The sequence below is a fragment of the Meles meles genome, chromosome 10, assembly GCF_922984935.1.
Source record: "Meles meles chromosome 10, mMelMel3.1 paternal haplotype, whole genome shotgun sequence".
Lineage (NCBI taxonomy): Eukaryota > Metazoa > Chordata > Mammalia > Carnivora > Mustelidae > Meles > Meles meles.
Genome location: NC_060075.1, coordinates 97,045,042 through 97,057,167, shown reverse-complemented (window position 1 = coordinate 97,057,167; position 12,126 = coordinate 97,045,042). Strand labels below are relative to the sequence as shown.

General features: G+C 54.6%; 1 protein-coding gene across 1 annotated transcript in view; it reads left to right on the top strand.

The window, feature by feature from the left end:
- PKD1L1 (polycystin 1 like 1, transient receptor potential channel interacting) overlaps positions 1–12,126 on the top strand; it is a 92,418-nt gene that overhangs the window by 15,628 nt on the left and 64,664 nt on the right. Inside the window, exons 9-14 of the mRNA XM_046020269.1 lie at positions 3,611–3,781; positions 5,304–5,423; positions 5,874–6,042; positions 6,723–6,962; positions 8,423–8,555; positions 11,325–11,531. Coding sequence (XP_045876225.1) covers positions 3,611–3,781; positions 5,304–5,423; positions 5,874–6,042; positions 6,723–6,962; positions 8,423–8,555; positions 11,325–11,531 — 1,040 coding nt within the window. The remainder of the gene's footprint in view (positions 1–3,610; positions 3,782–5,303; positions 5,424–5,873; positions 6,043–6,722; positions 6,963–8,422; positions 8,556–11,324; positions 11,532–12,126) is intronic.

Here is a 12,126-nt window from a genome sequence, read left to right as displayed (position 1 = left end):
GTGGCCGAGGACAGAGGACAGTGGCATCTTTGTTTCAAGATGCTTTTGGTGTCGCCCGTTAAGCTTGGTACCAGATTTGGGGCCGGTAGAACTTCCTGAGTGTTGAGGAGCTTCTCATCTTTCCTCCTTTTTCAGGACTTTTTCTGTTTTTTTATTGTAAACCCCATCAGGTCACATTCAGTGCGGTGTTAGTCTCAGGTGTGTAACACAGAGTGTCAGCACTGCCCTTCATCACGGCAGGTGTGCTCCTTCATCCCCGTCACCTGCTTCCCCCCCCTCCCCGCCTCTTCTCCAGTGACCAGCAGCGTGTTCCCTGCAGCGAAGAGTCTGTTTCCTGCTTTGTCTCTTTCTGCCCCTTTGCTTTTTGTTTTGTTTCTTAAGTTCCACATACGAGTGAAATCACATGGTGTTTGTCTTCTTCTGATGGACTTATTTTGCTCAGCGTAATACTTTCTAGCTCAATCTACCTCATCGCAAATGGCAAGAGTTCGTTCTTTTTGGTGGCTGAGTAATGTTCTGATGTATATATGTGTGTACACACACACCGCATCTTCTTTATCCGTGCGTCATTTGATGGACACTTGGGCTGCTTCCGTGGTTTGGCTGTGGTTGACAATGCAGCTGTAAACGTCAGGCTGCATGTGTCCCTTGAATCAGTAATTTTGTATCTTTTGGGTAAATGCCTCCTAGTGAAAGTGCTGGGTTGTAGGGTAGCTCTATTTTTAACTTTTTGAGGGACCACCATACTGTTTACCAGAGTGGCTGCACCAGTCTGCGTTCCTACCAACTGTGCAAGAGGGTTCCTATCAAGGATGTTTAATTTTTTTTCAATTTTTAATTTTTTAAAAATATTTTATTTAGACACAGAGAAAGAAAGAGAGCCCAAGAGTGGGGAAGGGCAAAGGGAGAGGAAGAACCTGAATCAGACACTATGTGGTATGTGGAACCCAACGTGGGGCTCGATCCCAGGGCCCTGAGACCATGACCTGAGCTGAAACTAAGTCAGACACTCAGGGGCACCTGGGTGGCTCAGTCTGTTAAGTGCCTGCCTTCAGCTCAGTTCATGATCTCAGGGTCCTGGGGTCAAGCCTGCATTGAGCTCTCTGCTCAGCAGTGAGTCTGCTTCTCCCTCTGCCCTTCCCTACTCGTGCTCTTTTTCTCTCTCAAATTAATAAATAAATCTTTAAAAAAAAAAAAAAGGAGCCAGTCTTGGAATTTGGAAATTGACTACATTTCCTCTTCTAAGTTTATCAATTTCTGCTTTTATCTTTACTGTCTTCTTCCTGCTTTTAAACAATGTTTTGTTCTAGGTTTCCGTTTTGAGTTGGATGCTTACATTATTATTTATTATTTAAGTAAAATCACCACCTGTCACATGGCCTTTCTCGTGTTCTGGCTTCAGTATTAATTCAAAGTTCCAGCCCATCATGATGAACAAATATTTTCTCCCATTTTGCTTAAAAAACATGCCAAGGTTGTCTTTGTGGCTTAAAATGTGGTGTTAGAAATGAAACGATGACAGCTGGCAGATTGTCGGGCATCATAGCCCCGTGTCCCTCATCAGAGCGGGCGTATTGGCTCCCGACCTCTTCTTGTCCTGAGCACCTGCTCTCACCCTCTGTCTGGTCCTCCTGATCACACCCTGCCAGGATGTGCGTGTGTGCAAGTCTTATGTGTGAGTGTGAGAGCGTGTGAGGAGGAGGAGGGGGGCCTGGCCTGAGGCACGATCCAGGGGGTCCTCCCCCTCAGCCCCACTCTGTCTCAGCAGATAGCCCAGCACCTGTCTGTCCCACGCCCTCGTGATTGCTGGATCCTAGAGTAAGGTTATATCTAGTTTTAAAGAAACTATCCAACTGTCCCTCAAAGCAGCTGCACCATATTTTTTAAGTTTATGTATTTATTTATTTAAGTCATTTCTATGTCCGGCATGTGGCTGTGACTTGCGACCCTGAGATCTGGAGTCGCCCACTCCTCTGACAGAGTCGGCCAGGCGCCCCGCAGCTGGGCCATCCCACATTCCTACCAGCGGTGAGCGAGTGCTCCGGGGCTCCACATGTTGGCCAATGGTGGGTATCGTCGGGGGCGATCAGGGCTGTCCCTGAGGGGTGTGGTTCCCGTGTACTTCGCCTTGACGCGGGATGTGGAGCATCTTGTCACGTGCTGGTCCCTGTCTCGCCATCTCCTTGGTGCTGCGCCTCCGTCTGGAGTGCCCCCGTCCGATTTCTAATCTACTTGCCTGCTCATTGAGTGTTGAGAGACCTCCGTACGTTGGAACAGCGGCCCGGATCAGACGCGTTGTTTGGAATAGGTGCGTCAGGAAGACTCGTGGAATACAAGTCCCACGTCTTACATATTCCAAGTTGTTACATGTGAATGACAACTTGCTGGCCCTTCTGTCCTGGCCACACATTCTTTTCTTGAGGAACGGAGGGGTTTCTCTGCTCTCGTCTGGCCCGAGTGTGGTCCTTGGACTGACATCATCCGTATCTGATGTCGGGATCAAGTGCAGGTTCTCCGGCCGCAGACGCAGACTCAATCCTCGTCCTCGGTGCCGCGGGGAGCCGTCCGTGTGACCATCCACACTTCCGCGCTGTGGGGCTCATTGGTCAGCTCCCTTTTTCCTCCTTGGAGATGACTTGATGGCTTTGTCTGGTTCAAAGTCATTGTTTATATGTGAGGTCCCCTGCGCGGGAACACGTCTCAGTGCTGGCTGTCCCACATCAACTCTGTCTGCTGCGCGGTGTGCCTTTCCAGTATGTCGGTATGCTGCATTTCCTTTGTTTCGGGAAGGATTTTTTAAAAAAGATTTTTATTTATTTGAGAAAAAGGAGATGGGGGGGTGTGGTGTGGCAGAGAGAGAGGGAGAAACAGACTCTCCGCTGAGCAGGGAGCCCCATGCGGAACTTGATCCCAGGAACCTGGGATCATGACCCGAGCTGAAGGCAGACGCTTAACAGACTGAGCCACCCAGGCATCCCCAGGAAAGATTTTTTTTTAAAAAATTATGTCTTTAAGTCATTTCTGTGCTGACATTTCAGCTTTCTTTATGGCAGTCTGGCCATGCATATGCCAAGTCCCTTTGCTTCTCAAATCCTTTCTGCTGGTTTCATCTTGCTTATCCTTCTCGCTTTTCCTCCAGATCCCTCCTGACTTGCTCTCTGGTCTGTTTCCCCGCTGCCAGCCAGCTCCACCCCACCCCTCACTTCATAGAAGGCCGGTGTGTGCACGTGTGTGTGCGTGTGTGTGTGTGTGTGTGTGTGTGTGTGTCTGTGATCATCACAGCTCCTGCCTTCTCTTGCCTCACCGCAGAGTGGTGATGTCTGTTTGCTTCCTCGTGTGTCGTTCTCGGGGCCCAGGGCAGCGTGCGTACGCAGCATCCTTGGTTAACAAACGACTAAAACATTCATCAGGAAGCAGGATATCATACGCCGAGGCCTGTTGCATGTGACATGCCCTGCACAGCTCCCCTGCCTACGAGGTGGCCCCTCCGGCAAGAGAAGGCCACCCGTGCTGGGTCCGTCCCCAGAGTATGCACCCCTTGTCGCCCTTGCACGGATGTTCAGGGTTGCCCGTGCTCTTTGTAACTATCACGTGCCTCTTCTCTTCCCAGAAGGAGTCCATGTGCTCCGGGCATTTATCTATGAGTTCTGCGGAACTGAAAAGGAGCTAGGGCCTTATTTTGTGGAGGTCGGCCCTGCAACCGTGTCTGTGTTCATGAATTCCAGCAGCATCCACAAGGACGAGCTTCTCGTCTTTGCCAGCCCCGGCGTGGGTCAGAAAGGTAAGAGACACACGCGGAGTCGAGTGCCCAGACCTGCCTGGGCTGGCACGGTACCAGGTCCAGCTGACTCTCCGCACAGACACTCATTCATCCTTTCCCCTGCCTCGTTGGCACGGTGCTGTGCTCTGAGGGACAGGTGCGGATGAAGTCCCCAAGTCCTGGGTTCGGGATGTACGGTCTCGGAAAGGCATCGAGGTCGGTGTCGGAAACACAGGAGCCGGGGATGGATGAGCGCTCACAGGGCCAGGCCCTCTGCTCATGCTTCGCTCCCATGAGCCCCCAGCCACTGGCGAGGGGCCCCCCATCCACTCAGTGTCGCAGAGCAGGAACCTGGCTTGGGGGCCAGCGGGACGGGAGAGGGGCATCAGCCACGTGTCAGCAGCGCGTGGAGGGACGAGTCATGGGCAAACATGGGCGCCCATTGAAGACAGTTGCAGAGTGCTCGGCCTGAGTAGATGGGGTGATGGGCTACGTTTCCCAGGAGTAGGGAGGAGGGGAAGCCAGTGGGACAGGTGTCCCGAGGCACCTGCTCACGTGGAGGTCTTTGAACCTGGTTCTCCACACTGACCGTACGGCTTCCGTGCAGTTGGCCTCACAGGAGCCTCTCCACCCAAGAAATTAGACCAGGCAGGTGGGGGGTGGTCAGCCTGTCCCCGGCCATCCTGTGTCAGGAGCTGGAATTGGAGAGCCCGGCACAGGTGCGTGTGACACACAGTGTCCCGTGCAAATCCACTTGTGTGTTTCGTTCTGTGGGCCGGTGCCGCGTTCCTGCCTGCGGAGCTCCAGCTGCTGCCGTGGGAGGGGTCTCTGTCAGCCTCGGGTGTCGATTTCTCAGAAATCCTGAAGCTCGGGTGAAGGGGACAGCACTCCGCGTTACCATTGTTACAAATGAGCGTTTTCTCGCTGTGAAGGGGAAACGACACAGAGCAGCGGTGCTTGGAGGGAAAGACCCCTCCTTTCCTCATGCAGACAGATGGGCTGTTATGAGTCGCCCCAGACACGCCTGTCCTCTGGGACGCAGCGGGACGTTTGGTGCCTGTCCTCCGCGTGCGCCCGTGTGCATGCACACACACACATGCGCACACGTACACATACACACGCGCACGTGTGTATGCGTCCTATATGTGCGGGACTTTGCATTGCGTGTCCGAGGAGTCACCAGCCCGAGGCTCACCCAGGGCCCCGTTGAGAGCCTTGTGCAGTAAGACAGCCCTTAGTGTGCCTGTCAGGGAGATCCTTCAAGACAAGGCCGTCCAGTGACAGGATGAACACGCCCACCGTGAGCACAGCTGCTCTTGGGAGCAGAAAGCACCAAACAATGTTGTGAGAGACATTCCGGACAAGACCCATGACCCGCAGGCCTGTCTGACTTCCAGGCTCACTCGTCAGAACTTGAACCTCACTGGAACTCGGAGATGGAGAGTAAACGATGAAAAATACTGGTCATTCACCAGTATGCCACCACAGAGGCATGGCCCTTCCGGCCCTCACATGTGTTCGTTTTGTTTTGTCGTCTGTTCAGGTTCTGTTGTCTCACATCAATTTCCAGCTGGTCCCTCGAGCGACGTGACCTTCACTTCTCAGAGACGAGCGGCGGGCGGCCAGGCGTGGGGCCGCGTGACCGTCGGGTATCACATGCAGTGTATGTCCTCCCTCCGAGTCCGGCTGCCTAGGGGCCCGGAAGTCGCCTGGTCCTCTGATTAGCTCTGCTGAGAGTCGCGTTTGCCCCCGAGCAAGCTCTGTGTTCCCCCTGTGGTTCATTCTAGTGCTTTCTAGAAACCACACGTGTCAAGGCTTCAGCCTGAAGCTGTGGGGTGGGTCGTGGTTAGAAGCCTCTGCCCACCCCCGGCCCCATCCTGTGCTCTTTGGGGAGAGCTCACAGGGGTGGTCGTTTTCACTTTATGAGCTGCGACTTCAGTGGCCTTTGATCTGGGTCCAGAGTCGCCCAGCGGGTTCCCACCGTAGCCCTCCATTGGGATGGGGACCCTGCCTCCCAGTGCCGCGTGTGGGAGGTGAGGGTGGGAGGACCCTGGCGTCCCTGCATGGTGCCTGCCTTCCGCGCTGAAGCTTCTCTCCCTCCCCCACTTCACAGCCATCTCTGTCTACACAAACGGAACCGTGTTTGCCACAGACGCCCACATCACTTTTCTGGCTGTTACCAAGGAAACGACCCCCCTGGAGTTCGTGTGGTCATTTGGAGAAGGTCCAGCCGTGAGGACAACGTCCAGAAGCATTAAGAAAAGACTCAGCGTCCCCCAGTGGTGAGTGCGCGGGCATCATGACAGGCCGCTGCGGGAAGCTCGGCTTTAACTCATCCGCAGACACCCCCGCTGCTGCCGCAATGATTTCTTCGGACGCCGCTGCGGACAGGAGGGGCACACGGGGAAGGCTAAAGGATGACGAAGTCCCTCTCGCCTGAACTAGGGGTGGGCTTGCAGCTTTGGAACCAGCGGTTCTGGGTTCAGATCCCACCTCCTCCACCTAAGTCAGTCCCCGTCCAAGCCCCGGTCCCAGTGCCGGTCCTGCCGCTCTGCAGGTGACTGACACGAGGACGAGGGGTGGTCCCAGTGTTCCACTACCTCCCAGTGAGCGGGGAACTGTGGGGGCTGGGGGGTGCCTGTGGATGAAAGTGCCCCCTCCCCCAACCTTTCTTTCCTTCTTTTTTTCTTAAGATTTTATTTATTTATTTGACAGACAGAGATTGCAAGTAGGCAGAGAGGCCGGCAGAGGGACAGAGGGAAGCAGGCTCCCCGCTGAGCAGAGAGCCTGACACGGGGCTCAGTCCCAGGACCCTGAGATCATGACCTGAGCCGAAGGCGGAGGCTTAACCCACTGAGCAACCCAGGCGCCCCTCTCCCCACCTTTCTTGGGGCTGCCTCTGCCTCTGACCGGCTCTTGACCCCCACCTGCCCTTTCTGCCCCCTTGGCGGTCTCCCCGCAGGTATAACGTGACGGTGCGGGCCACCAGCGGGCTGGGCAGCGTGGCCTCGGAGCCCCACCGCATCAGGACGCAGAGGAGAATTGTTGCCAATCGGCTTGCGTCCCCCTCCTCAGCTCTGCTGAACACCAGTGTGACGTTTGAGTTCAGGCTCAACTTCGGCACCAATGTCACTTTCCTGTGGGACTTTGGGGATGGCACCGTGGGCCCAGGGGATAGTTCAGCCAGTCACACGTATAGCAGGTGAGCGGCTTGGGCGCAGGCACGGCTCTGTGATGGCAGCTGGAAGGGCCTTTGCGAGGTGTGAGCCCCTCGTTCTCCACAGCCAACCTGGCAGTGCATGCAGTTGGCACGTACTGAGGAGAGTCAGATAAACCTGCTGTCCAGGAGCTCATGGTCTGGGGTCTGGGGACGACAGGCAGGAAAACAGGCACTTTGAGCTCCAGGATGCAGGGACAGGGCCGTGGGACAAGGGGTGGGGGTATGGATAGAGGTAGAAGGTGCTCGGAAGGATTGCCAGGGGCTCACTGTCTGCTGAAGAGCTTGGGCTGTGTCCTTTCATTTGGCATTTACTGAGCACCTGCTGTTTACCTGGAAGGAAGGATTATGGAGATCCAAGCACTGTTGGGCCTGCCTGGGGGAGGTGGGCATGTCCACGGGAAGTGACCAGGGCAAACTATTGGATTTCCACGGTCAAGGTTAGGAGAATGATGAAGGGCAGGCCAGCCAGGTCTGAGCCTGAGCCTCCTGGCCATTGCTCCTCAGCTGGGGACGAGCCCTACCCTGGGTTGCTGAGGCTGTGCAGACCTCTGGGTGGAGCTGGGCCTCCGGCTGATGTGGCACCATTCATGCTGCCGTAATGAAGTAGTAACGGGTGCAGAAGGCCCCAGAAGCGAGGCCTGAGTGGCCGGCAGCAGTAGGGAAAGACAGCCGGTCTCCCTGAGTGCAGGACTTCCTCGAGAGCCCCTGTGGCCTCACCACCCGCAAGGACATGCCCGAACAGCCCGACACTAGCTTTCCCTGTGCACCTTCTCCATGGGAGGTGGGTGTTCACATGAGGAAGGAGAGCGGTGGTGCCTGGGCAGGCTCCCCCAGGTGCACACCTGGGCCCCGGACCTTGGGATGTGCTCTGTGGCTCCGGGATGGACATGCACCGCTCCACACCTCTGCCTCATCTCTGGAGTGTCCCAGGGGTTCCCCAACCACCTGGACCCTGAGGGGGACCCCACAGCCTGCACTGGGGTCAGCAGGACCCACCCTCCTTAGGGACACACCATGACAGCAGGTGGCACTCTAGTCCCATGGCTCAGGGAGCAGAGCGGGAAGATCATGCCCGCTTTCCGGATGAAGGGCGGCCGTGCTCATCACATGGAGGGTCACCCCGTGGGGCACAGATGGGCCAGGCTATGGCCACTGGGAGCTGTCCCCTTGGAACGACTGTTTCTCCGTCAGCAGTTGACATTAGTCTGGAAGCTGCGCGTATGACTCGCCCTGTACTGGGCCGGGAGCCGGTGTGTTAACTAGGCAGCAGATGGCCCCCGTGGATGCCAGCCTCATGAGCACCGTGCCCTCTGTGCTCACGGGTGGGCTCTCTGGCCGTCAGGTCCCACAGTGATGTGGTGGAGGCTATTAGGAAGGAAGAGGGAAAGGCAGACTACTGGCAGGCTGGGTGTTCTCATTCCTGTGTGCTGTGGCCCTTTCAGGGAAGGAGAGTTCACTGTCCAGGTCCTTGCCTTCAATGATGTCAGCACCGCCTCCCTGCAGAAGCAACTGTTCATCGTGCGGGAACCCTGCCAGCCGCCCCCCGTGCGGACCATGGGGCCTGGGAAAGTGCAGGTAGGGCTGGGCCTGAGAACAGCGGGACTTTGGGGAACGGACACCAGGGGATGCCTCTCAGAGCTTCTGAGGGCGCTGGTGCCAAGGTTGGGGGGACGGCAGGAGGAGGGCCTTGTCCTGGCCTTGAAGGGGCCTTACTGGCCTTGATCGCTCTGGTGTTCCGTCTAGCCTGCTTTGAGGGGCTGTTTAGAAATTGCTTGCGCAGGCTGGCCTAGGGGCTCAGTCGTTAGCCCTCTGCTTCCAGCTCAGGTCATGGTCCTGGGGTCCTGGGATCGAGCCCTGCATGGGACTCTCTGCTCAGTGGGGAGCCTGCTTCTCTCTCTACCTGCCGCTCCCCCTGCTTGTTCTCTTTCTCTCTCCTGCTCTCTGTCTTTCAAATAAATGAATTTTCTTTTTAAAAAAGAAATAGCTTGTGCCAAGCACTCAAGCATTTTCAGAGAAAGGAATGTTTGGATTCATGTGAAGTCAACAGCCAAAGACACGATTGGTCCCTTCCCAAGCATGCACTGTGGGTTAGGAGAAGGTGGGAGCACCCACTGTGAGTTAGGAGAAGGAGGGCATACCCACTGTGGGTTAGGAAAAGGAGGGAGAACCCACTGTGGGTTAGGAGAAGGACGGTGGTGTTTTACTTCTTTTGTTCCTCTGAGGCCTCTGGGTTAGAGCAGATTTCCCATGTCAGGGCAGAAGTGTCTGTGACACATGGAAATCCAAGCATTTCCAGACTGCATTCTGGGCCTCCGACCAGGGTGCAGGGTCAGGTGCCTCCCACTGGGGATGAGGTGGCGGGGATCGGGGGGTACACAGAAGAGCCCCCGGGGCAAGGTCTAGATGGTTCCTGCCACATGGCTCCTGCAGGATGGTGACGGCCCCTTACAGGCAGGACCCAAGCCCCCATTAGGCCAGCACACACCTATGTGTGTGCACAGACAGTGGGCTCTCCAGGTCGGGGGGAATGGACAGAACTTCAGGGGGACCCTACCATGGAGACAGGGATGGCCAGGAACCAGAGGAGACTGGTCTGCGTTAAACGAGGTCTGCGTTTAAATCATGACTCTGCTCTCAGGTTGAGGCACCGGATGTGGCCTGTCCCTGGTGTCGTCTGCAGCATGTGGTCCAGACTTAGTGGTAATGTGACCCGGGGTTCTGTTCTAAGAGAAGGACTCAAGTGTTTTTCATTCTTGAAACAAAGGAACCAACACTGATGAGTCCATTTTTCCTTTATAATCTTTTTTCTTGCATACATTTTCTGAAAGTGTAAGGGAAAGGGGAGAATCATCTGGAATGCAGCAAGAGAGTCCCACTGTGTCCCTGCACACACTTAAGGAAGGCCAAAGGTCAGCTTCTGGTGTTAAGGAATACTGGTTTTAAAATCCCATTCCCCAACTCGTTCTAGACCTTTACCCTTTTCCCTTTGTTGTGGGAGATTTTCATTAAACTATCCTGCAAGGGAGCTTTTGTGCCCACCGTCTGCCCCAACTGGGAGGCCAGCCTGCTGGGCAAGATCTCATCCCCCCTCCACCCTGTGCCCTCCACCCTCCATCCTGTTCCTGGGGAATCCGGGCAGGCTGGGTGGTGGGCCAGGCAGGCACATTCTCGGGGCCTTGCAGGGGGATCCGGGGGGCTGGGAGGGGCAGACTGGCTGGGAGGGGTGGAGTTGGACTGGAAGCCCATGCCATTGCTTTCTGGCTTATTAACGTTAGCAAGTATGCTTTTAGGTTTTTATGAACTACATTTTTAAATTCTTATGAAAAATCTCGAACGTAAATAAAAGGAGAAAGGACTGTGATGAACCATCACCCACGTTGAGCCATCACTGAAAGTTTGCCGCGCTGGCTTCCTCCGTTCTTTTCTTTCCCGGAATATTCTAAATTCCTTCCCAGATCACAGCACACTTAACCCCTGGGTACTTCGATGTGTAACTCTAAAAAGGAAGGGCATTAATTACCCTTAATTAATTACCTATTAATTACCTATATGGAAAGCTGTTGTCCAAACTATTAGCAATGATCTCTTAATATAATCTAAACCTAATATAATCCCATTGTTCTATCCCAGAATTTCTTAACGTAGCTGTTTGCTCGCTGTAGGATGCGTGAAGGTTTTTTGTTTCAAAAAAAAGAACAGAAAAAGAAAAGCTTTTCCTCATCAGCTAGATCTATAAGTTTTCCACCAGATGCCCTTGTCTTAGTGATTTTCAATGATATTAACTGTCATGTATTTTGCAAATGCTTTTTTTTTTTCCTGTGTTGATCACTTTTTAAAATGTTTTTTTTTTTTTAGGGGGTGCTTGAGTGGCTCAATTGGTTGAGTGTCTGTCTTCTGCTCAGGTCACTATCCCAGGGTCCTGGGATCTAGCCCTACATCAGGCTCCCTGCTCAGCGGGAAGCCTGCTTCTCCCTTGCCCACTCCCCCTGCTTATTCTCTCTCTCGCTGTGTCTCTCTCTGTCAAATAAATAAATACAATCTTGAAAAAAAATAAAATGGTTTTTTAAAAAAGATATATTTATTTTAAAGAGAGAGAACTTGAACAGAGGAGGGGCAGAGGAAGGGAGAGAGAATCCCAAGCAGCCTCCCCGCTGAGCATGGAGCCTGATATGGGGCTCCATCTCACGGCCCTGAGATCATGACCCAAGCTCCATCTCACGGCCCTGAGATCATGACCCAAGTGGAAATCAAGAGTCGGGCATTTAACCCATGGAGCCACCAGATGTTTCTCTGTGACATCAAGCATAATGGACATTTCGAGACCTCTTTCTCTCTAACCCGCAGGTGTGGCGGTCTCAGCCTGTGACCCTGGCCGTGACGTTCGAGTCTGCGATCCTCTGTGACATCTCCCAAGGCCTCTCCTACACCTGGACCTTCTGGAACTCCCAGGGGTGGCCAGTGGCCCTGCCCCCCACCGTCAGCACGCACAGGCAGATGGTCACTGTCCCCAGCTACTTCCTGGAGCCCGGCAACTACACTGCTCTCGCCAGGGTAGGTAGTCAGAAGACATTTGTCCCACCAGCCCCGGAGCAGGACCTCATCCCCATCCCTCCAACCTGCTCTACCCTAGATAATAAGGGTTGTCATAACCGGTGCAGCTGGGCTCCCGAGAAATGTTTACCTCCTCTCAGAGAGCAAATTGAGTGTCCAAACCCAGGAAACTCATCGTGAAAATCTCTTCGTTCTTTTAGCAAAAGCCTCCTGAGCATGTGCTTTGACGGTGTCGCTGAGGTAGTCCTGAAATATCAGGGAGTGTCTGTGTCGTCATAGAGCGTACTGCCTGGAACGGGAGGGCACGTTAGTCAGACAGCAGAGGCCAGGGGGGCACCCTGCAGACTGGGCTTCTGCTGGCACTTGGTGTATTTTGGCTGGAAAAATGGTGAAAATATGTCGTGGTCCCTTCTAGAAGAGTTGGCTTCATGGAGGAGTCTGTTCGCAGGCAGAGACTGGCCTTGCATTTTCCTGCTGTCTCAGAGTCCCCGGGGAGCTCATCACCTCCCGGGGAAGGGCTGGCTGTGAGCCCTGCAGTGCGCCAGGTCAGGAGAGGGTTCCAGAATGGCGGAGGCCGGGACGGTCCCCTAGAAGC